The sequence below is a fragment of the Symphalangus syndactylus genome, chromosome 22, assembly GCF_028878055.3.
Source record: "Symphalangus syndactylus isolate Jambi chromosome 22, NHGRI_mSymSyn1-v2.1_pri, whole genome shotgun sequence".
In the NCBI taxonomy this organism is placed as follows: domain Eukaryota; kingdom Metazoa; phylum Chordata; class Mammalia; order Primates; family Hylobatidae; genus Symphalangus; species Symphalangus syndactylus.
In genome coordinates this window covers 35727675-35751561 of record NC_072444.2, presented here as the reverse complement: position 1 = coordinate 35751561, position 23887 = coordinate 35727675, and the positions used below count along the sequence as shown (strand labels likewise).

General features: G+C 59.3%; 2 protein-coding genes across 13 annotated transcripts; one reads left to right on the top strand and one right to left on the bottom strand.

Annotated features, from left to right (window-relative positions):
* Positions 1 to 738: 738 nt before the first annotated feature.
* PLEKHN1 (pleckstrin homology domain containing N1) lies at positions 739 to 10691 on the top strand. 10 transcript variants are annotated; one of them, XM_055262128.2, is made up of 16 exons: positions 746 to 877; positions 967 to 1066; positions 4642 to 4788; positions 4886 to 4966; positions 5051 to 5123; positions 5244 to 5371; positions 5478 to 5573; positions 5698 to 5778; positions 6433 to 6508; positions 6648 to 6784; positions 7500 to 7649; positions 7828 to 7968; positions 8141 to 8281; positions 8474 to 8692; positions 8980 to 9028; positions 9106 to 10691. In XM_055262128.2, exons 1-16 carry the CDS (start codon positions 795 to 797, stop codon positions 9237 to 9239), a joined length of 1836 nt encoding a protein of 611 aa, XP_055118103.1. In that variant the 5' UTR covers positions 746 to 794; the 3' UTR covers positions 9240 to 10691. The 10 variants fall into 10 exon arrangements, with proteins under 10 accessions (XP_063487272.1, XP_055118103.1, XP_055118102.1 ...); XM_055262127.2 differs by having other exon boundaries at positions 5442 to 5573; XM_063631201.1 differs by lacking the exon at positions 8141 to 8281 and having other exon boundaries at positions 747 to 877; positions 5442 to 5573; positions 9106 to 9287; positions 9727 to 10691.
* Positions 10692 to 10844: 153 nt separating this feature from the next.
* On the bottom strand, positions 10845 to 14764 carry PERM1 (PPARGC1 and ESRR induced regulator, muscle 1). 3 transcript variants are annotated; one of them, XM_055262125.2, is made up of 4 exons: positions 14735 to 14764; positions 12488 to 14255; positions 11186 to 11311; positions 10845 to 10956 (listed from the first exon to the last, which is right to left on the bottom strand). In XM_055262125.2, exons 1-4 carry the CDS (start codon positions 14762 to 14764, stop codon positions 10859 to 10861), a joined length of 2022 nt encoding a protein of 673 aa, XP_055118100.1. In that variant the 3' UTR covers positions 10845 to 10858. The 3 variants fall into 3 exon arrangements, with proteins under 3 accessions (XP_055118100.1, XP_055118098.1, XP_055118099.1); XM_055262123.2 differs by lacking the exon at positions 14735 to 14764 and having other exon boundaries at positions 12488 to 14703; XM_055262124.2 differs by lacking the exon at positions 14735 to 14764 and having other exon boundaries at positions 11186 to 11245; positions 12488 to 14703.
* Between the last annotated feature and the right edge of the window lie 9123 nt (positions 14765 to 23887).

Genomic DNA, 23887 nt, shown 5'->3' with positions numbered 1-23887 from the left:
TGGCTTGTGGGGCAGCTGCGCAACTTTGGGTCCTGTCTGGGGGTCCAGGGTGAGGGGGGTCGGGGGGGGTAGCCTGAGATGCGCAGGCGTCCGGGAGCTGCAAGGCAGAGCTGTGAATCCAGGGAGGGGGCCTGTGGAGTTCCTGTGGACCAGCCTTCCAGTGTGGGTGGGGTTTGCCCGGGCTGGGTACTGAGGCCGAGGTCCCCGCCGCGTCGTGGGCTCTGGGGACGGGGCTGGGGAGGACAGCATTGCCCCCGAGTACGCTGACTGTCCTGGCCGTCTAGGAGGCATGTGACCTTCCTGAGTCCCCTTAAGCCTTGGGGACCCTGACTTGGGTCTGTGGTGAGGGGGCCCAGGCAGGAGGAGAGGCTGGGGTGGCTTTCACCGCCGTCTCCCATGCTGGAACTCCTGCCTCAGCCCTCCCTGCAGTCACCGGTGACTCAGGCCGGCCAGGGTTTAGATGGAAACAGGATGTGTGGGCACGTTGTTGGGGGGGGCCTGGAAGGTCGCCCAAGGTTCACCAAGCCAGAGCACAGGCAAGTGGGGTGCCCTGCACACTGGAGGCCTTGTCTGGGCCAGAGGGGTGCTTGCCCCAAGGCTGGCCTCTCGGTGTGGAGGGCCCAGGGCAGCGACCTGCACGGCTCAGGTAGGGGCCAAGCCTCTTCCAGAAAGGCTCCACCCTCGCCCAGCCCTGGGTGCCGGGCGGGACGTCCCAGAGCCCCGCCTGCCCGCGGGAGGCGGGGGCAGGAGACTGTGGACAGGGACCCAGCTTGCCGACCTGCACGACTCTGGCCATGGGGAACAGCCACTGTGTGCCTCAGGCCCCCAGGAGGCTCCGGGCCTCCTTCTCCAGAAAGCCCTCCTTGAAAGGAAACAGGTGAGCGGGGCGTGGGTGCGGCCACCTGGGCGCAGGGCTCCCCCACCCGCTCCGGGGCCAAGCCACGAGACCCCGTGCCTTGTCCCCAGAGAGGACAGCGCGCGGATGCCGGCCGGCCTGCTGGGCCCCGAGGCTGCTCGAAGCGGGGACGCCGCCGCCAACAAGCTCTTCCACTACATCCCGGGCACGGTGAGCGCGGCGCGCGCGGTGGCTGTGGTCTGGGATCGTGGCTCTGCCCGCGCGTGTGTGCCGCGTGTCCGTGCAGCTCAGGGTCTTCCCCTCGCCCCGGGGGCATTCAGACCCCGGTAGGTGAGGAGCCTACGCTGACTGCCCCGCCCTGGGGAGTTCATCCGGCCGAAAGTCTGAGCGGAGAGCGAAACCGCGACGCAGGACTGAGTCAGTCGGGAGCAAGCTGGTCGGGGCGGGCCGCGGGCGGGGCCTCCCGGGACCTCCTCCCGCAGGGCACCAGCGCACGCGTGTCTCGCTGCACTGGGGCTCGGGGTCGTGCTGGTAGTGTAACTTGAGAGTAAAGGGCCTCAGATGAGCAGTGAACCAGCCGGTAACCTACACCGGCCTTTCTCCCTGGGTGTCCCGCAGGAAGTTGCTGCTGGGTATGGCCGCCTGGTCCACAGCAACCCCTCTGTGCACGCCCCAGCCTCCTCCCAGCCTGCCAAGGCCATGCAGCAAGGAGGTGTCTCCCAAGCACACACTAGGCCACCTCTCCGTGGAAGGAGCAGAAGACCACCCCCCCCCCAGCCCCTGTGGGACTAACGATCTTCACAGGGTGGATGCCTAGCCCCTTTCAGACGTGTCTGGTGCTGGGTTGAGGGAACAGGAGGAGGAACCTGGGCTTCAGGGCAGACAGAAGCCCCCACTGCACCCCTGTCAGGCAGCCTGGATGGGTGGGCTCTGCTATGTGCAGGCCCTAGGAGCGTCTGGGGGAGAGGACCCCTGCCCTGCACTCCTGGGTCCGGCCGCTGGCATGGCCGTGCAGACCCCTTTGCCAACACGCCCCTGCCAGGCAGGAAGCTCGTGCCATACCCTCTCCTGACCTCCAGAGTTTCAGGGCTCCCTGCAGACAGGTGCTGGTTTCGGAAACCACGCTGCCTCAGAGGACTGGGCAGGGAGAGGGAGCCAGGCTGGGTTAGGGGTGGGGTCCCTTTGGCTGCATCTCAGACGCCACTCCCTCTGTCCAGGCCCAGGACATGCAGTGTGACCCTGGGGGGTCCTATGAGGTGTGGTGGGTGGCCCTAGTGGTCCTCCCTTGCCAGGACATGGTAGCCAGAGAGGCAACAACCTGCCGACCCTCAGGAAATGCAGCTGGATGGGGGAGGAGCTCTGGGCCGGTCCTGGAGCCAGTGCTCCGAGGGCCTGTGCCTGGGCTCTGCACCCAATGCTGTGAGCTGGCTCTGCCATGGCTCCAAGCTGAGTCCTCCCCGCGGCCCCGAGGCTGAGCTGGGCTGCAGGGCCAGCTATGTGGCCCTTCCTGGTCTGTGGCCTATTTTTCATGGGTGCCAACCTGGCATCAGTTCCCACGCTGGGTGTGGGTACAGGAGGCCCCACCCGGAGGCAGAAGGCCGGGGAAGCCATGCGTCTGTCTGTTCACATTCCTGGACCTGCTCAGGGGCAGCTAAGCTTGGCGAGGGCACAGCAGCTCTGCAGGTAGCTCTCGCCAGCTCCTAGAGGGAGCAGCACACCTTCCCACTTGCCCCTGAGCCTGTGGATCACAGAGGTCTCCAGCCCCATGTTCACACCCGTCCCCTTTCTGACTTCTAACCTGGTGATCAAAGCCTGCATTTGTAGTGGACTGTGTGTGCCAGGATTGGCTATATGTGGCGTGGATGCGGAGTCTCCTCCCCTCTCAGCACATGCAGTGATACCCACAGGATTGGCTATACGTGGCGTGGATGGGGAGTGCCTTCCCCTCCCAGCACACGCAGTGACACTCACAGGATTGGCTATACGTGGCGTGGATGTGCAGTGCCTTCCCCTCCCAGCACATGCAGTGATACCCACAGCACATCCCAGGCCCTGTCTTAGGCTCTGGGGACACAGCAGTGAACGGAATAGACAACCCCTGTTCTGCCGGTGCTCCCATTCCCACGGCAGAGACACACGATGGGACAAATCAATAGAAGATCCAGTGAGCGGGGTGGGGTCGGAGCTAAGGAGAAAAACAGAGGGGATGGGTGCAGAGGATCAGGGCAGGCTGGAATTTTAGAAGGGCTTTCAGAAAAGGACTTCTTGGAGCAGGTAATGTCTGAGCAAAGCTGCAAAGCGGGTAAGGAGGGGGGTCAGGGCTGAGCGGTCCCCAAAGCAGGAACAGAACATGCAGCGGCCGGAGAGCATGGGTCTGATGTGAGGAGACAGTGAGGCCGGGGCAGCCACGGAGACCCCCCGGGGGAGACCCCTCGGGGCACTGCCAGGACCTGGCTGTCCCGAGTGAGGCATGCGGAGCGGCGAACACACACTCAGAGGATCGGCCCCAGAAATCTCCTCACATATTTCAGGCTGGGGGCTGGAAATGGGCGACAGTGAGGACATTGACACCGAGGAAATTGGCAAACATTACAAATCAGGGCATCGGTGTGTTTCTGTGTCTGTTTTTTGTAGAACCAGGTGTTAAACGTTTACCATCCAATACTGGAGACGTGGGAGGGTTTTGAGTGTTACCCAGACACCCCCAAATTCTTCTAACAAGTCTTCAGAGGTTGAATAACCGAAGCCATGTTACACAGTTTAGGAAAGAATGAAGATCGGTTTAATCCACTGAGTCCAGATCTCACCATCTCTACCACTAGACCAGGCAGCTCTGTGTGGGGAAGTGTGTCTGTGTGTGCGTGTGTGTATGCACGCACGTGAGTGTATGTGTGCACAAGTGTGTATGTGTATGTGTGCATGTGTATGCACGTGTATATGTGCATGTGTGCACACACATCTGTGTGTGTACACAGGTGTATGTGTATACGTGTGTGTTGGTGTATTTGTGTGTGTGTGGAAATGTATGCATGTAGGCAGTGTTTGCATGTATGTGTGTGCAAGTGTGTATGTGTGCATGCATGTGTGTATGTGTGTACATGTGTATAGGTGCACATGTGTATGTGTGCACGTGTGTATGCATGCATCTGTGTGTGCATGTGTACATATGTATGTGCACTTGCATGCATGTGCGTGTATATGTGTGTATATGTGCACATGTGTATGTGTATACATGTGTATTTTGGTGTATTTCTGTGTGTGGATATGTATGCATGTATGCACGTGTGTGCATATCTGTGTATGTGTGCAAGTGCATATGTGTGCACGTGTGTATCCATGCATATGTGTGCATGTGTGTATAAGTACGCATGTGTGTTCACGTGTGTATGTATCTGTGTCTGTATTGTGTGGCATGTATGTATGTGTCTATTGTGTGTGTGTATGCATAGGTGCGTGTATGCGTGTGTACATGTGTATGTGTGTGCATATATGGATGCATGCATGTTGCCTGTATGTGCACGTATTGGGTGTGTGTGCATGTACATGTACACAAATGTGCATGTATGCATATATGTATGCACGTGTGTGTGTAAATTCTGCCGTGACTGTTTTCCTGTGGAAAGGCTGAGTGTTCAGGTTCTGTGCCTGTGGGGGTCTGTTCTTCACATATGTGTTGTGTGGCTGTGCACAGGCAGACCATGCTATAGTCCTGTAGCTGTGTGGATGCGAGCGGAGGGTTGGGGGGCCCAGGCGAGGCCCGCTCCCGTGAGCTCTGCTCCTCCTAGGACATCCTGGACCTGGAGAACCAGCGAGAAAACCTGGAGCAGCCATTCCTGAGTGTGTTCAAGAAGGGGCGGCGAAGGGTGCCTGTGAGGAACCTGGGAAAAGTTGTGCATTATGCCAAGGTCCAGCTGCGGTTCCAGCACAGCCAGGTGGGGGCCGGGCTGGGTGGGGCACGCTCAGGGTGCAGCATCCCCATCAGCCTGGGGCTCCCCAGACTCCGCACTGACGACCCTGCTACCCGCGCAGGATGTCAGCGACTGCTACCTGGAGCTGTTCCCCGCCCACCTGTACTTCCAGGCCCACGGCTCGGAAGGACTCACATTTCAGGTGAGGCGGTGGGCGGTGGGGTGGGGCCACGGCCGCCATTCCCTCCATGGATCCCTGAAGCTCCTCCCACCCTGTGCTTGGCAGGGGCTGTTACCGCTGACGGAGCTGAGCGTCTGCTCGCTCGAGGGGTCCCGAGAGCACGCCTTCCAGATCACAGGTGTTTGGGATGCTTCCCGGGCCCCCAGAGGCACTCCTGACCCAGGCCTTGGAGGGGGCCTGCCCTGTGGGCTGCGGAGCAAGTGTGTGTATGTGTGTGCCCTCTCTGCCCTGCCCGCAGGCCCGCTGCCCGCACCCCTCCTGGTGCTCTGCCCCAGCCGGGCCGAGCTGGACCGCTGGCTTTACCACCTGGAGAAGCAGACGGCCCTCCTCGGGGAACCGCAGCGCTGCCACTCGGCACCCCCACAGGTCAGTGCCGGGGACCCCACGCCCCTCCCCACCCTGATCCTCGCAGCCTGCTCTGACCTCCTCCTCACAGGGGTCCTGCGGAGACGAGCTCCCCTGGACTCTGCAGCGCCGTCTAACCCGGCTGCGGACCGCGTCAGGACACGAACCCGGCGGCAGTGCTGTCTGTGCCTCCAGGGTCAAGCTGCAGCACCTGCCGGCACAGGTGGGTGTGAGGTGCGTGGGGCTGTAGGGGGACAGGAGGGGTGCAGGGTGGTGGGCAGGGCGGGGACTGGCCCTGGGTGCACAGCAGCTCAGTTCCCCCATCGTTTGACTCCACCCCCACTCAGGAGCAGTGGGACCGGCTTTTGGTCCTGTACCCAACGTCCTTGGCCATTTTCTCCGAGGAGCTGGACGGGCTTTGCTTCAAGGTGGGCCCCTCCCCACTGTGGGCCCGCCCCAGGGAGGCACCTGCGTGGGGGTGGGAGGGGGCGGCCATGCAGGAGGAACCTGTATTTCGGGGCTTGTTGAGACAGAGCGCAGGGCCCTGCCCACCCGGCCCGCAGTCCTGGTCAGTCTGGTCTCGGCTGTGACGTGGAGGAGCCCCTGCCCGCCCTGAGGTTCTCACCCTGAGGTTCTTGACCGCCACCCTGGGGCGGGCAGCATGGGGCTGAGAGCCCCTCCCGGGGACTCCCTCGTGTGTGCCTGCCCGTGAGAGGTGTGTGTGCACACGCGCGTCTGCCTGTGTCCTCCAGGGTGGACTCTGGGAAGGGGTAACCTTCAGTCACTGAGGAACAAACACGGGGCCCTCCCCGTGGTTCCCCCGGCCCAGCTTCTTCTCTGGGGACCCCAGGAGGCCAGTCCTGTGGCTTTGTGTGTCTGCCCCTAGCCAGCGAAGGCCCCTGCGCCAGGGTTGGTGGTGGCCCCAGGAGACATGGGACCCACTGGCCTCCCTCAGGGTGACGGCCTCGGTGCCCAGCTCTCCAAGTACCCAGCCAAGCTCTGGAGGGCAAGAGGATGGGATGAGGCCAGGCGGGGCCCCGGGGCTACCCCCACAAAGTCCTGGCCCTCAATCTCCGCCACAGGGGGAGCTCCCACTCCGTGCGGTCCACATCAACCTGGAGGAGAAGGAGAAGCAGATCCGTTCCTTCCTGATTGAAGGTAGGGCCCTGACCCTGGTTCTGCCTCCCGCCTGGCCAGGCCATGGTGGGGCAGGAGACTGGGGGACGCCCGACTCTTTAGTGGGGGCGCTGAGGGGTGCACCCCACCCTGCCAGCCCCTCACAGCATCTGTATGCCAGGCCCCCTCATCAACACCATCCGCGTGGTGTGCGCCAGCTACGAGGACTACGGCCACTGGCTGCTGTGCCTTCGCGCCGTCACCCACAGGGAGCGGGCCCCGCCGCTGCCTGGTGCCGAGAGCTTCCCAGGGTTGCAGGTGAGGGGTCAGTAGGCCCCACAGCCCAGGTCCTGGGCAGTGGTAAAAAGGGGGCAGCAGACCGGGTGTGGTGGCGCACGCCTGTAATCCCAACATTTTAGGAGGCTGAGGCGGGTGGATCATTTGAGATCAGGAGTTCAAGATCAGCCTGACTGACATGGAGAAACCCTGTCTCTATTAAAAATACAAAAAAATTAGCTGGGCATGGTGGTGCATCCCTGTAACCCCAGCTACTCAGGAGGCTGAGGCAGGAGAATTGCTTGACCGGGAGGCGGAGGTTGCAGTGAGCCGAGATCGTGCCACTGCACTCCAGCCTGGGCGACAGAACAAGACTTCGTCCCAAAAAGATAAAAGGGGGGGCAGCAGGGTGGGTCCAGGCAGGGGTGGGTGGGGAGTGGGTGGGTCCAGGCAGGGATGGGTGGGGAGAGGATGGGTCCAGGCAGGGGTGGGTGGGGAGGGGGTGGGTCCAGGCAGGGGTGGGTGGGGAGAGGATGGGTCCAGGCAGGGGTGGGTGGGGAGGGGGTGGGTCCAGGCAGGGGTGGGTGGGGAGAGGATGGGTCCAGGCAGGGGTGGGTGGGGAGGGGGTGGGTCCAGGCAGGGGTGGGTGGGGAGGGGGTGGGTCCAGGCAGGGGTGGGTGGGGAGGGGGTGAGTCCAGGCAGGGGTAGGTGGGGAGGGGGTCCAGCCCTCACTCACCCCCACTCACTGCCCACCCAGGTTATGGGCAGTGGCCGAGGCTCACTCTCCTCAGGCGGACGGATCAGCTGGGACTTGGGGTGCCTGGCGCCCCCCTCCACCCGCACCAGCCACTCCCTGCCTGAGTCCTCAGTGCCATCCACCGTGGGCTGCTCCTCCCACCACACACCGGTGAGCGCTTACGGGGTGTCAGACGAAAGTGGGGCAGAAGGCTGTCGGGTGAGTGTGTGTTGGGGACCCTGGTTCCTCAGGGAACTCAGACTGGGGGGAGCGAGCCCCTTGCAGCCTCAGAGAGTTGCACGGGAGAGGGGCCAAAGGGCTCTTTCTGGAAGGTTTGTGGTCCCCACAGGACCAGGCCAGCTCTGACCGCACCAGCATTGGCCGACGGAGGACCGAGCTGAGACGCAGCGGCAGCAGCCGCTCACCCAGGAGCAAGGCCCGGGCAGAGGGCCACGGCCCTGTCACCCCACTGCACCTGGACCTGACCCAGGTGGGCCCAGCACACCCACCCAGCCCCGGCCTGGTTCCCACCATTCCGCTCCACTGGCCTCTGTCTCTGGGCCCAGTGGTCCTGGAGCCACCCAGAGCCCTCTTGCACAGAGAAGGGGTGGCCTAGGCTGTTTCTAGCCCGGAAGCCCATCTCTCCCACCTCTGCCCTGCAGCTGAACAGGCTGAGCCTAGAGAGCAGCCCAGACACCCCTGACCGCACTTCAGAAACATCACACTCGCCCCTCTATGCCGACCCCTACACACCACCCGCCACCTCCCACCGCAGGGTCACAGATGTCCGGGGCCTGGAGGAGGTCAGGCCCCTGCTGGGTGACAGAAAGGGTGGGAGGTGCCTGCAGCCCGAGGTTGGGGAGGTCTAGACCGTGCTTCTCGACCTGGGGTCTGGGGCTGCCCCAAGCCTGAGGTCTGTTCAGGCTCCGATGGGAGGTTGAGATTCTGGGGATCCCTGGATGCCACCCAGGCCCCAGCCCAGGCTCTCCCGGCAGTTCCTCAGTGCCATGCAGAGTGCACCTGGACCTGTGCCCTTAAGCCCACTCCCCTCGGTGCCTGTGTCTGTGCCTGCCTCTGACCCTGGCTCCAGCTCCTCTGGCCCCGCTGGCCCCCACTTGCTCTCCAAGAAGGGAGCCCTGCAGTCCAGAGCCTCTCAGAGACACCGGGGCTCAGCCAAGGATGGGGGGCCACAGCCCCCAGACTCCCTTCAGCTTGTGAGTAGCAGCCCCCATGCCAGTGTGCCCTGGGCTCCGGGCTGGCTGGGGGGCTGGTGTGGGGCCTCCTGGGACTCTGAGGGAGCAGGGAGGGAAACAGGAGGACGGGGGCAGATGGAGACCAGGGGAGGCCAGGAGGGAGATGGGGAGACAGGACTGGGGAGGGAGAGCAGGGGGACGTGGGTGATGCCAACACGAGGGGTGGGGGCTGCACATCGACGGGTTGTCTCCAAGCTCCCTGCCTGGGGCTGTACCCGGCTCTCAGACTTGTGGTTTGGGGTTCCCAGGTCTCCTCTGCCAGGGAAGGTTCGCCTGAACCCCGGCTGCCTCTGACAGGTGCGTGAGGGTCCTGCCTCCTGGGGTGACTGCCTGTTGCCTCCCACAGGCTGACCCATCTCTGCCTTCCCTGCCAGATGATCGGTCCCCCAGGAGGAGCCGGGACCCTGGCTACAACCACCTCTTGGACGAGACTTTGTCTTCTTCCCACCAGAAGTGCCCCCAGCTTGGAGGGCCTGAGGCCAGTGGGGGGCTTGTGCAGTGGATCTGATGGCTGCGGTGAGGCGGGTTCTCAGGACCACCCTCGCCAAGCTCCAGGGTACCTGCCCCTCTAACCCACTTCAATTACAAGTCAGGGTCTGAACCCAGTGTGATGGGGGGAGTCTCCGGGGCCCTGAGTTCAGAGCCCATCCCTCGGCTCCTGCTCCTTGGTGCCAGCAGCTGGGGCAGGGAAGGGCGGGAGGGGCCCCATCCAAAGGATGCCCTGGCCAGCGAGGCTGGGTCACAGGTCAGGGAGGTCCTGGCCGTCCACAGAGTTGGCCTCAGCTCAGCCCGCCAGGAGTCTGGGAGGAGACTCACTGGGAGTGGGAGGGAGGCACGGGCGTGAAGGTCGGAGGACAGAGAAAGGTCAGCAGGGTCAGAGTATGTGAGGTCAGAGGGCATGAGGGTCACAGGTCAGCAAGGTGTGAGGAGCACAAGCCAGGGTGTCCCGAAGAGGAGGGCGGGTGGGTCCTTGCATGGCCTGGTGTGCGCCATAGGGCAGCACAGGAGACGCTGACACCACCGGACGAGAAAGAAAAGAGAGAAGAGAGAAGAGAAGAGAAGAGAAGAGAAGAGAAGAGAAGAGAAGAGAAGAGAAGAGAAGAGAGAGAATGAGAAAAAGAAGAAAGAAAAAGAAAAAGAATTTTATTGGTGCCGCGTCCACGTGTTCTCCGCTCAGCAGCCAGGGTCTCCCACAGTCTTGGGGACCCTGCACCCGCTGCCTCGGCAGGACCCCCACCCGGCACCCAGCCAGGCAGCCCCCTTCCTCTGCCACCTCGGGCCCCTCACCGACCTTCCCACCTCATCTCTGACTCCTCTTGGCTGTGGGCCCCCAGCTGCCCCACAGGAGCCCCCGGGACAACCCCAGGAGCCCAGCAATCCATCTAATGCCACCGAATTCTCCCTCTGCACCTGCACCCAGGGCTCCCGGGGAGGGGCTCGAGGCTCTGCCACAGACCCCCACCCAGCAGGGACCACTGCACTGGGGAGGGGCAGGCAGAGCCTTCACTGTCTCAGGCCAGAGCCCGCAGAGGCCTTGGCCACAGTCCTTCGAGGATCAAGAGCGATGGGCCTCGGAGCCCTTGCCAGCCCAGCACACCTGTGAGGAGGCTGCCCATCCCCTCTTTGAGGCCACCGTGTGTCCTCACCCCTGCCTCTGCCAGAGCTCCAGCCGGAGCCTCTTGCTGCTCAGACCCCTCTGAGGTCCAGGTCCTGTCCTGCCACTCAGCCCCCACTGCATCCCAGAAGAAATGCAGCATGCGGTTACATTTGATTTCAGATAAACGACAAATAACTTCTTAGTAAAATGACCTCCCCACTATTGCATGTCTGAAATTAACCGAATGCCCTGTGTTCTCATCTGTGAATCTGGCCACCCTCCTACCCAGCCACCTGCCTGCCCTCCACCCAGCCAGACTTTAGCACCTCTCCTCCCCAGCGTGGGGAGTGGTCCTGGCTACTGGCTGGATCCTCAGGTGAGTCGGAGGGAGCAGCACCAGGACACGCCCCCGCTCCTGGACGCCATAGAAGAGAGGGGTCAGAGGGCTCAGGCGAGGGCGGCCCCTCCTCCTGTCCTGGGCGCCTGTGGTCGTCTCCTCATCCCGCATCTCCCTGGCCCCGGCCTGGCTCCTAGGAGCTGGGGCTGCGGCTGCGACTGCGGCGCCCTTGCCCCACCTGCCGGCGGAAGTAGCGGATGGCAGAGATGGTGCCAATGTTGGCCAGCAAGACTGCAAGAGAAGCACAGGGTCTCCTGAGGGCCAGCCTGGCTGTCAGCACCGTCTGCCCACAAGACCCAGCCCTCAAAGGGCGGGCAAGGCCAGTGCAACTAGGGCCGCAGCTCAGCCTGGGGGGAGCAGTTCAGGGGAGAGCCCTGGGGCCCCCATGCACCCCTCGTCCTGCCAGTAACCCTCAGTCTGGCTTCTAGGCGCAGCTCCCTCTGCCCCCAGGCACCCGAACCTGTTTTCCAGGCGTCTGGGGTATGCAGATCTGACGTCCTCACAGCCCAGGTGGCAAAGGCTACAAACACCAGGCACATGTCATTCTGGCTGAAGGCAAATGATGGGACAGGTCCCCGGAGCTCCCCTACGACAGAAGCTCACCTTTAGCCCCACGGTTGCACTCAGAGATGGCCCCGCACAGGCCCGCCCCAGGAACCACCTGCCCCCCAACCCTGGGAACCACCTGCCCTCCAATCCCGGGAACCGCCTGCCCTCCCCCAATCCTGGGAACCACCTGCCCTCCCCCAATCCCAGGAACCACCTGCCCTACCAATCCTAGGAACCACCTGCCCCCCAGTCCCAGGAACCGCCTGCCCCTCCAATCCCGGGAACCACCCGCCCCCCCAATCCCGGGAACCGCCTGCCCCCCAGTCCCAGGAACCGCCTGCCCTCCCCCAATCCCGGGAACCACCTGCCCCCCCAATCCCGGGAACCACCTGCCCCCCAGTCCCAGGAACCGCCTGCCCTCCCCCAATCCCGGGAACTGCCTGCCCCCCCAATCCCGGGAACCGCCTGCCCCCCAATCCCGGGAACCGCCTGCCCCCCAATCCCGGGAACCGCCTGCCCCCCCAATCCCGGGAACCGCCTGCCCCCCCAATCCCGGGAACCGCCTGCCCCCCAATCCCGGGAACCGCCTGTCCCCCCAGTCCCGGGAACGGCCTGCCCCCCCAATCCCGGGAGCCACCTGCCCCGCACACGCCTGCCCTGCACACTCTTGGCCTGGGAACTGCCTGCCCTGCACACACCCGCCCCGGGAACCGCCTGCACCAGGAACCGTCTGCCCTGGACACGTCTGTTGGAGTCACATCTCCCCCGTGCTTCCTCTGCCTGAGACTTTGGTGACCTGGTTGAGTTGGGCCAGTTTGGGGGAACTGCCAGTGGAGCCCCTGTTTTCTGGTCTGTAAAGCATCTCCCAGAGGAGATGAGTGTGAGATGTGCCTCGCAGAGTGCCTGACCCTGAAGGCAGTGAGGCCTGGATGGGAACCCTGCCAGAGGCTGGGGGAGGGACGCCGCCGTCACATGGGCCTGGACACAGGGCAACGGCTGTGCAGAGCCAACCCCCTGAACAGCCCGGGTGCCTGGTCTGGGCCGCCCTATCTGGACTGTGTCCTGGGATGACTGGGGGCTGGTCCCCAGGCTCCCCTGTTAGGGGATGACCTGAGCCCTGTCTGCCCGTCCCCAGCGGTCCCATCCCTGGCCAAGCTCCCTGGACAGTGTGTGCCGGGGACCTGGACAGGCTGTGGGATCCGAGAGCACCTACCTGCCCGTCTAAGAGCCAGGTGGAGCCGCTCTACCACGGCTGGCTTGAGGGGGGTCCCAGGCCCCGCCCCCTGGGAGGCCGATCCCGGAGGCTCCAATGCCTGCAGCGGGAGCGGCACAGCCGGCACCAGCACGCCCTCAAGCCTGTCCTCCCCGAAGAAGTGTTCATAGACCTCAGGGATGGAGATGGGCACGGGGTCTCCAGGTATGGGGGTCGGCACAGGATCAGCTCTCGGGAGTGGCGCCGGGGACCCCCACTGCCTCGACCTCTGGGCTCCACCATCTGGGAAGAAGAACTCGCACATGTCCGGCCACTGGACGCCTGCCGGATCCTGACCGGTGGCTGTCGCCTCAGCATCTTCGTCCTCCTCAATGGTGTCACAGAAGAAGAACTCGTAAGCCTCCGGGAGGGTCACGGCAAAGCTGCTCCCTGGCCCGGCCCTCGCCACGGCAGAGGGAGGGGGGCGAGGCAGGTGCTTGAGGATCCGAGGCTGGTGGGGCCGGGGCCCGACGGCCACAGCATCCCAGGCTCCGGGCCCCCCCTGGCCCCCAGTTGCTGTCCGGGGGGCTGAGGGCCGGGCTGAGGCCTCTTCTGAGCCTGGCTTGTTGGGGCCGGGCCCAGCCACGGAGAAGCGCACTTTCTTCTTCCTGGGGACTTGGGTGAGACCCAGTGTGGCCGCCCCAGAGCAGCATCCAGGGGCCCCTGCTGAGGGCTCAGACACAACAACCTCTGTCTCCACCACATCAGGCCCAGCTCTGCGGGTGGGAGACCAGGCGGGGCCAGCGGCGTCAGCTCTGGGAACAGGTATAGACACAAGCCCACTGGACTCGGTCATCCTCGGCACAGCCTCTGAGACAGGTGGAGATGAAGCCACCTCTAGCTTAGCCACTGGGCCTGCTGTAGGCAAGGCCACATCCAGGCCATGCTTGGAGGCAGGTGTAGACACAGCCATGTCAGGCTGCGGCTCGGAGGCAGGTGTGGACACAGCCATGTCCGTGTCCAGTTGTGGCTTGGAGATGGGTGTAGACACAGCCACACTGGACTGAGGCTCAGAAGCTGGCGTAGACACAGCCGTGTCAGGTTGCGGCTCGGAGGCGGGTGTACACACAGCCGTGTCCCTGTCAGGTTGCCGCTCGGAGGCGGGTGTAGACACAGCCATGTCCCTGTCAGGTTGCGGCTCGGAGGCGGGTGTAGACACAGCCATGTCCCTGTTAGGTTGCGGCTCGGAGGCGGGTGTACACACAGCCATGTCTGACTTAGCCCTTGAGACATCTGGGTGGGCTTCCCGGACAGGCGTGGACACCGTGTGCAGCTGGGCTCGGGGGGAGGTTCTGATTTGGTCTGTGCCTTGCTCAGTCACAGGGACAGGTGTAGACAGGCCCAAACCTGGCCCTGGTCTGTCTCCCTGCACAGGGGATCTGGGGCCAGGCTCAGGAGCTTTTGCAGGACCTGGCCCCGACTCCTCCTGCCCAGCTTTGGCTATCAGCTTTGCCGTCTCAGGACTGGCCGCAGGGAGCCGCGGGGAGCCCATCCGGGCAGAAGCAGAGGCTCCTGCGTGCCCACCCCCCTTGGCACCCACAGCTCGCCTCTTCTTTCGGCTGGGGCTCCGTGGTGGGGCTCCAGGGCTATCAGGGGGCCTCTGGGAGCCAGTGCTGTGGCCACGGGACTCGGGACTTCCAGGAGGCTCACCAGGGGGCCGTGGGGCAGGGCCCTGCAGAAGCCTCTGCATCTGGTCTGCAGAAGACGCCGGAGCAGGGCAGGATGAGCACTGGCCGGGAGGGCTGGCGCAGGGGCCGAGGGACGGTGGAGCTTCTGCCCGTGCGGACGTGCTGGGTGTCTGCTGACCGGTCCCCAGGGCCAAGACAGGCTCACACCGAGACCTGGTGACCGGCTGCTGTGTGGCCACGTCCTCTTCCTCGCAGCCCCGCCAGCTCCGCCCTCCTGCAGCTGGCTGCCCAGTTGGGAGAGGTGGGGCCCTGGGGGGACTGCTGCCACTGCTGTCCCCTTGGTCAATGTCACTGGACAAGGGCTCGTCCCCAGAGGCCAGGCCTGCCTGCAGGAGGCCACACTCATCGGCGGTGGCTGAGAACTCGGCCCAGTCCTGGTCACTCAGCTGGACGCTGTACTGGAAGTTTTCCATGTGGGGTCAGCAGAGGCACTGGAGGGTAGCAGAATGGGTCCAGTGGGGTCTTCATGGGTTCAGGCCCCAGGCACCACCCTGCACATGCCGCCCCTGCCCCACGAGACCTGGGAGCTCCCACAGCCTCGGGGCTCCATCTGTGCCCTGAAAGGAAGAGAACAGCGTCTCGAGGGGAGGGCTGCGCTTCCTTCAAACCTAGTGGTGACGATTTCCAAGTTAGAAGATCCCCAGCTCCCATGACCCTAGTTCCCAACGCACCCCAAATGATAGCTGTGTAATGATGCAGTGTTACATTCCTAGAATCAAAGATGGTTTTCGACCAGTGAAGCTATAAAACCAGCCATCCTCAGGTTTGAATGCTGTTTCCCATCACATCTCAGCTGGGGCAGCCTCACCTCCTCCACCTTCTGCCAGAGCTGTCTTTACACGGCAAAGCACCTTTCAGGGTCCACTCAATGGGAGCAGTGCCCTCGGGGGGGTGGGCAGCCCTGGTCCGTCCCAGTGCGCCCCAGCTGGCAGCCGGCCACAGGAAAGGTTTACAGGACCCAGCAGGTGCCCAGCCCTCAGTGATGACCTTCCGATCGCCTTGGCTGGGCCATGCTATTCTCTGAGCTCACCAGGTGGTGCTGGCCAGAGCTGGCCCAAGTCAGCAGGGAGAGCCTGGGCAGGAGGTGCAGGGTGCAGTGGGTCTCTTGACCCAGCAGCCACCTCGGGCCATCCTCAAGGTCTGCACCACGACCCAGGCCTGCCCGGCTGCCCAGGGTGCCTTCCTTTGCCCCGTCTCAGAGAAGCAAGGAGACCCTAGCCGGCTGTCCGGTCTACCCCTAGAGTGGGCCGCCCTCGGCCTCAGGTCAGCCCCTCCGGACCCAGGAGTGGGAAGTCACTTTGGCGGGGACAGTCCTGAGACGGAGGCCAGGGCACGATGGCTTCCCGCCCACTGACCTTCGCCCTCCTTTCTGGTCTCTTGAGAAGCCCCTGTGGGGGTTGTTGCCATTGGGACCCCTTGGGTCAGGGCAAGCAGCTGACCATGTCCTACCTGGGTCCCGGCGGCCGAGCTGGGCGTCTGAGCTGCCCATCCCGGGGCGGCATGGTGCTAGGCTGGCTGCACAGGCTCCACCCCCTGTGCCAAAAATACCACGTCCCTGTGGTCACATGAGACTCGTGCCAGCCACAGGGTCCAGGCCACAAATAGATGGCATTTGAGGGCCCTCCAGCTACAGTACGTTAGGATGACTTCCTGGCACGGGGCCCGGCCGAGGTGGGGTCAGACACGGGCCGGAGGACGCCGACCAGCAGGCAGCACCGCTCAGTTCCCGTGCTTCCGCCACCCGCAGTGAAACCTCAGACCTGTCCTCCCTGCCGCCCCTGGAATGTTCCTGGCCTGCTTCTGAGATGGCCTCTGTGTCCTGGCCAGGGCTTGTGCCTCCCTGTCCTGACCTCTGGGCTCATGTGGGGGTGAGTGGCCTGCGTAGCCACACAGCCAGGGAGCGCCAGGGTCAGGTGCCCCCATGCCCGGCTCTGCTCAGCTGCACCCTCCAGGCTGTCCTGACCTTGGGGTTCACGGTGCCCATTCCTAGGCAGTTTCCGAGCCAGGAGACAAGAGGACAGGGCGAGGGATCCAACAATAAGCATCCGATCAAACAGGCAGATGAGCTCAGCTCCGATGGCAGCACGTCCTGGGAAAGAAGTAGGGAGAGGGGTGGCTGGAGGGCCAGAGACCTCTCTAAGGAGGAGGCTTGGACTGAGAAGCTCCTGAGAGTCCAGGGCACGAGACTAGGAGACCGGGGCCTGCGCCGAGAGGGGTGGCAGTGAGAGCTGGGCGTGCAAAAAGCGCGTGCCTGGTGCTGCACGATGCTTTTCCACGAGGCCACAGGACAAGGCGTCCTGCCACCCAGGGCCAGCCTGACTTGAGCTTTCACAAGTGGAATCGCATCCTGCATCCCTGTCTGCGTCTGTGTCCTCGGGCCCACGCCGCACTCTGGAGAGAGCTGCCATGAGTGCTGCGGGCGACTGCCCGGGCAGGCGAGGCTGTCCTGCGTGAACGTGCCACGCGGCTGTGCCGTTTCCTGTGGGTGGCGATGTGGGTCGTTTCCAGTTTGCAGCTACCACACACGGTGCGGCTGTGAATATCTGGGAACATTCCTTTCGGCCAACCTCTCGCATTTCCAGGATGGGTGCGGTCAGCGTCAGAAGGTGCCGTCCCGTTCCCCAGGCGGCTGCGTGGCCGTGCTCCAGGCTGGAGTTTCGCAGGAGCTGCGCATCTGCTTCTGTGCGGCGCCTCTCGGCTGCGGCCGCCTCCCTGTGCGGGATCCCCCCTGTGGGTCTGTAGGAGTCGTTACGTATTCTGGACGAGCTCTTCATTGAACTCTTGTACTGGGGAATCTTCTCCCTCTCTGCCTCTACTTTCCACCCTCCTAACGGTACCTTTGTTTGCTTGTTTGTTTGAGACGGAGTTTCACTCTTGTCGCCCAGGCTGATGTGCAGTGGCAAAATCTCAGCTCACTGCAACCTCCGCCTCCCAGGTTGAAGAGATTCTCCTGCCTCAGCCTCCTAAGTAGCTGGGATTACAGGCAGGCACCACCATGCCCGACTAATTTTGTATTTTTAGTAGAGACGGGGTTTCTCCATGTTTCCCAGGCTGCTCTCAAACTCCTGACCACGGGTGTGAGCCACCGCGCCCGGCCTATTCCTTCATTTAAAAAAAACCTTCATTGTGTTGCCTTTCACACTGGGCTCTGCCACACACTTGGCATTGACTTTTGTGAGAGGTGGGAGATGGGGGCACGGGACTCCTGTCTTCACGTGGACGCTCAGCTGACCCAGCACCACATCCTGGGTGGGCATGCACGTGGCGTCCAGGCCCCACGTGGACCATCATGAGATGAGAAGGCTCTGGGGCTTGGGACAGGAGAGGCAGGGAGACCAACGGCAAGGCTGTGGCCAGGGTGCTGTGCCAGGAGGTCTAGGGTGGCGGAGGGAGGGGCCTACCCTGAGGCCTTTTCACAACAAGCTGTCACTGGAGTTGGCCTGAGCCTTCAGGGGAACCCTTCCCGGTACTCCAGCCCAGTCACGAACCTTCCTGGTGGGAGCAGCAGGGGGAGGGCGGCTGTAGGATGAGGAGTAGTCAGGGCCCCCTGCACTTCAGGCGGCAGCACCCCTCAGTCCAGGGAGGAAGAATAACCCAGTTCTATGGTGGAGGCAGAGACCAGACCCCGGCCTGGGGGGCAAGTGGTGGTTGGGCAGGGTCCCCTGGGAGGATGGGGACGTGCTGTGCCCCTAGCGGCCACCAGAGGGCACCAGGATGCCACTGCGCCCCGGACCAGGTCGGCTCAGCGGCTCCTGCCCTGGTCAGGGGGCGCCAGGTCCTGCCCGTCCTGGGGAGGGCGGGGGCAGAAGGCGATTCTTGGGGGGTTGCTGGCTCCCTTTCCTGAGGCGTGTGGCGCAGGTGAAAGCCCTGGACCTTGAGACAGTCGGGGAGCTGATTCATGAGGAACCCTCCCATGCCGGGCACAGCCTCAAACGATGTACACAGCTGCGGAATTATTTTTCTTTCTTTTTTTTCTTTTCTTTTCTTTCTTTTTTCCTTCTTTTTTTTTTTTTTTTTTTTTTTTTTTTGAGATGGGGTTTCACTCTGTCGCCCAGACTGGAGTGCAGTGGCGGGATCCCAGCTCACTGCAGCCTCCACCAGGCTCAAGTGATCCTCCAGCCTCAGCCTTCCGAGTAGCTGGGATCACAGGCGCCATCGCCAAGCCCAGCCTCCTTTTCATTTTTTATAGCTTTATCGAAGTATAATTAACACGTAATACACTTCAAGTATTTATTTATTTAACTATCTATCTATCGTTTGAGACGGAGTCTCACTCTGTTGCCCAGGCTGGACAGAGTGCAGTGGCTCCATCTTGGCCAACTATAACCTCCGCCTCCCAGGTTCCAATGATTCTCCTGCCTCAGCCTCCTGAGTAGCTGGGACCACAGGCGCACGTCAACATGTCCAGAGAATTTTTGTATTTTTAGTAGATGTGGGGTTTTGCCATGTTGGCCAGGCTGGTCTCAAACTCCTGATCTCAAGTGATCTGCCCGCCTTGGCCTCCCAAAGTGCTGGAATGACAGGCGTGAGCCGCCCCGGTCTTCAAGTATTTAAAATGTGCAGTTCACTAGGTTTAGACACATATACCCCTGGGAGCCACCACAAACGTCTCCAACACTCCCAAATGTTCCTTCGGCCCCTCGGTGATTCTTTCCCTTCTCACATTCAGGCAACCCTGAATCCGCTGTCCCTGCAGAGTAAGTTGCATTGGCTAGAATCGTCCGCTGGGCCCTTCTTTGTATAGGACAGGTCCTCTGTGACAGCATTTCTTAGAGATTCACCCACAAGGCCGGACGCGGTGGCTCACACCTGTAATCCCAGCACTTTGGGAGGCTGAGGTGGGTGGATCATGAGGTCAGGAGATCGAGACCACGGTGAAACCCCGTCTCTACTAAAAATACAAAAAAAATTAGCCGGGTGCGGTGGCGGGCGCCTGTATTCCCAGCTACTCAGGAGGCTGAGGCAGGAGAATGGCGTGAACCTGGGAGCCAGAGCTTGCAGTGAGCCGAGATCGCACCACTGCACTCCAGCCTGGGCAACAGAGCAAGACTCCGTCTCAGAAAAAAAAAAAAAAAAAAGAGATTCACCCACACTGTGGTGTATGTCAATTGTTGCTTTTTATGCAAAGTGTTCCATTGTTGGATACACTACAGTTTCTGTATCCATTCCTCTGTTGATGGACATTTGGATTATTTCTAGCTTGGGGCTATCGCAGCTAAAACTGCTATGAACATTTGTGTACAAGCGTTTGTACTGTGAAAGGAAAGTGAATCTTGGGACCCCCCAAATCACTGAGCCAAACGGAAAAGTCAAGCTGGAAACTGCTTAGGGCCCACTTGCCTCCCATTCTATTCTTTTAAAAGACAGCTACTAAGATTTAAATAATAAAAAAGTTGTCTATCTCCCTCAGGATGTGTCCACACGGAAATTCCTTGCAAACACAGGATGGACAGAATTCAAAGTCGTTCCTCTGCTCACTGAGATGAGTGAACATCTAATCAGAAACTCAAAAGAATGTGACCCTTTGTTTTATCACCTGTGACCTGGAAGCCCCCTCCCCTCTTCAAATTGTCTTGCCTCTTGGGACTGAACCAATGTACATCTTACACATATTATTGAAGTCTCATGTCTTACTAAAATGTAGAAAACCCAGCTGTACCCCGGCCACCTCGGGCACAGGTCATCAGGACCTCCTGAGGCCGTGTCACAGGCACGTCCTTAACCTTTAACCTTGGCAAAATCAACTTTTTTTTTTTTTTTTTGAGATGGAGTCTTGCTCTGTTGCCCAGGCTGGAGTGCAGTGGCACCATCTTGGCTCACTGCAAGCTCTGCCTCCTGGGTTCACGCCATTCTCCTGTCTCAGCCTCCCGAGTAGCTGGGACCACAGGTGCCCGCCAGCACGCCCGGCTAATTTTTTTGTATTTTTAGTAGAGACGGGGTTTCACCGTGTTAGCCAGGATGGTCTCGATCTCCTGACCTCGTGATCCACCCGCCTCAGCCTCCCAAAGTGCTGGGATTACAGGCGTGAGCCACCATGCCCGGCCTGGCAAAATCAACTTTCAAATGGATTCAGACCTGTCTCAGATAGTTGGGGCTGACTGTGTGGACACATGCTTTCATTTCTCTTGGGTACATACTCGGAATTGGAGTGGCTAGGTCATATGATAGGTATATGTTTAACTTTTTGAGAAACTGCCAGACCGCCTTTCAGTGTGGTTGTACAATTATTTATTCCCACTAGAGGTTCCAGGCTCCGTGTCCTCACCCGCACTCAGCACCGGACAGCTTTGTAATTCAGCCATTCCAGTAGGCACTCATTCTGGTTTTAATCTGCATTTCCCTAATGATGAACAACACTGGGCATATTCTCACATGTGCATTTGTTATCCATGTATCTTCTTTGGTAAAAAGACTGATGAAATATTTTGTCCATTTTATTTTATTTGAGACAGAGCCTCACTCTGTTGCCCAGGCTGGAGTGAAGTGGTCAGATCTTGGCTCACTGCAACCTCCACCCCCCGGGTTCAAGCGATTGTCTCACCTCAGCCTCCTGAGTAGCTGGGATTACAGATGCCTGACACCACACCTGGCTAATTTTTGTATTTTTAGTAGGGACGGGGTTTCAGCATGTTGGCCAGGCTGGTCCCAAACTCCTGACCTCAAGTGATCTGCCTGCCTCGGCCTCCCAAAGTGCTGGTATTACAGGTGTGAGCCACTGTGGTTAGCCTATTTTGTCCATTTTAAAAATTAGGTTGTGGCCTGGTGCGGTGGCTCACATCTGTAATCCCAGCAATTTGGGAGGCTGAGGCAGGCAGATCACTTGAGGCCAGGAGTTTGAGACATGTCAGGGCAACATGGAAAACCCTGTCTCTACAAAAAATTAAATTAGAAATAAAAATTAGGTTGTTTTCTTGTTTTTGAGTTTGCAGCATTTTTTTTTTTTTTTTTGAGACTTTGACTCTTATTGCCCAAGCTGGAGTGCAGTGGCACGATCTCAGCTCACAGCATCCTCTGCCTCCCAAGTTCAAGCAATTCTCCTGCCTCAGCCTCCTGAGAAGCTGGGATTACAGGCACGTGCCACCACACCCTCTGGCTAATTTTTTGTATTTTTAGTAGAAACGGGGTTTCACCATGTTGGCCAGGCTGGTCTCGAACTCCTGACTTGAGGTGATCTACCCACCTCGGCCTCCCAAAGGGCTGGGATTACAGGCATGAGCCACTGCACCGGCCCAGGATTCTTCACATATTCTGCATGTAAGTCTTTTATCAGATATGTGATTTATTTTCTTCCAGCCTGTGGTTTGTCTTTTCTTGTCTTTTTTTGAGACAGCATCTTGCTCTGTTGCCCAGCCTGGAGTGCAGTGGCATGATCTCAGCTCACTGCAACCTCCGCCTCCCAGGTTCAAGTGATTCTCCTACCTCAGCCTTCTGAGTAGCTGAGACTACAGGCACCCACCACCACACCCAGATAATTTTTGTATTTTTAGTAGAGACAGGGTTTCGCCACATTGGCCAGATTGGTCTCGAACTCCTGACCTGAGGTGACCCGCCCGCCTCAGCCTCCCAAAGTGCTGGGATGACAGGCCTGAGCCACCGTGCCCAGCCTTTTCATGTTTTTAACACTGCCTCTTGAAAAAGAGTTCGTGTTTAACAATGAGGATACACAAAATTTTTTTAAAAAAGAAAAAGAGAAGTTCTTCCTTTTAATGAAGTCTAATTTGCCCATTTTTCTTGATGTATTATTCTTTTGGTGTTGTAGCTAAGAAATCTTTGCCTAAAGGTCACAAAGATTTTTAAAGTTTTCTCCAAGAAGGTTTATGGTTAGATTTTGCATTTAGGGCTATGATCTATTTTTAGTTAATTTGTGTATATGGTGTGAGGTAAGAATCTGTTAATTTATTTGCATATGGATATCCGATTGTTTTTGAACCACTGTTGAAAAGACTCTCCTGGCTGGGCTCGGTGACTCAAGCCTGTAATCCTAGTACTTTGGGAGGCCAGGGTGGGTGGATCACGAGGTCAGGAGTTGGAGACCAGACTGACCAACATGGTGAAACCCTGTCTCTACTAAAAATACAAGAATTAGCTGGGCGTGGTGGCAAGAGCCTGTAATCTCAGCTACTCAGGAGGCTGAGGCAGGAGAATTGCTTGAATCTGGGAGGTGGAGGTTGCAGTGAGCCAAGATCGCACCATTGCACTCCAGCCTGGGTGACAGAGGGAGACTCCATCTCAAAAAAAAAAAAAAAAAGAAAGAAAGAAAGAAAAGAAAAGAAAAGACTCTCCTTTCTCTACTGAATTGTCTTTGTCAAAAACAGCTGACCATCCATCCATGGGCTGGCCCATTTCTGGAGTTCAGGGTTGATTGTTTCTGGAGTTCTGGGTTGAGTGTTTCTGGAGTTCTGGGTTGATTGTTTCTGGAGTTCAGGGTTGATCATTTCTGGAGTTTGGGGTTGATTGTTTCTGGAGTTCTGGGTTGATGTTTCTGGAGTTCTGGGTTGATTGTTCCTAGAGTTCTGGGTTGTTTCTGGAGTTCTGGGTTGATCGTTTCTGGAGTTCAGGGCTGATTGTTTCTGGAGTTCTGGGTTGAGTGTTTCTGGAGTTCTGGGTTGACCGTTGCTAGAGTTGTGGGTTGATTGTTTCTGGAGTTCTGGGTTGATTTTCTCTGGAGTTCTGGGTTGATTGTTTCTGGAGTTCAGGGTTGTTTCTGGAGTTCTGGGTTATTTCTGGAGTTCTGGGTTGACCGTTCCTGGAGTTCTGGGTTGACCGTTCCTGGAGTTCTGGGTTGACCGTTCCTGGAGTTCTGGGTTGATTGTTTCTGGAGTTCTGGGTTGATTATTTCTGGAGTTTGGGGTTGGTTGTTTCTGGAGTTTCGGGTTGATCATTTCTGGAGTTCGAGGTTGATCATTTCTGGAGTTCGGGGTTGATTGTTTCTGGAGTTCTGGGTTGATCGTTTCTGGAGTTCTGGGTTTACTGTTTCTGGAGTTCGGGGTTGACTATTTCTGGAGTTTGGGTTGATTGTTTCTGGAGTTCGGGGTTGATTGTTTCTGGAGTTCGGGGTTGACTGTTTCTGGAGTTCGGGTTGATTGTTTCTGGAGTTCAGGGTTGACTGTTTCTGGAGTTTGGGTTGATTGTTTCTGGAGTTCTGGGTTGAGTGTTTCTGGAGTTCAGAGTTGAGTGTTTCTAGAGTTCGGGGTTGACTGTTTCTGCAGTTCTGGGTTGACTGTGGAGTTCAGGGTTGATTGTTTTCTGAAGTTTGGGGTTGATTGTGTTTGGAATTCTGGGTAATTTCCTTGTCAAATATATATTTTGCCAACATTTCCTCCCATATGTGATGTCTTTTCACTTTTTGATAATTCCATTTGAAACATAAGTTTTAAATTTTGATGATGTCTAATTTATCTATTTTTTCTTTGGTCACTTATGTTTCTGGTATCTGTTTTAGTCTATTTTGTGCTGCCCTAATAGGATATCTGAGACTGGGTAATTTATAATGAACAGAAATTTATTTCTCACAGTTCTGGAGGCTGGGAAATCCAGATGAAGTTTCTGTCATCTGATGAGCTCCTTCCTGCTGTGTCATCCCTGGACAAAGAAGACAGAGTCGGAGAGCAGGAGGGACTGGACCCCCCTTCCATGAGGAACCCACTCCCACAATAACAGTGTTCATCTCTTC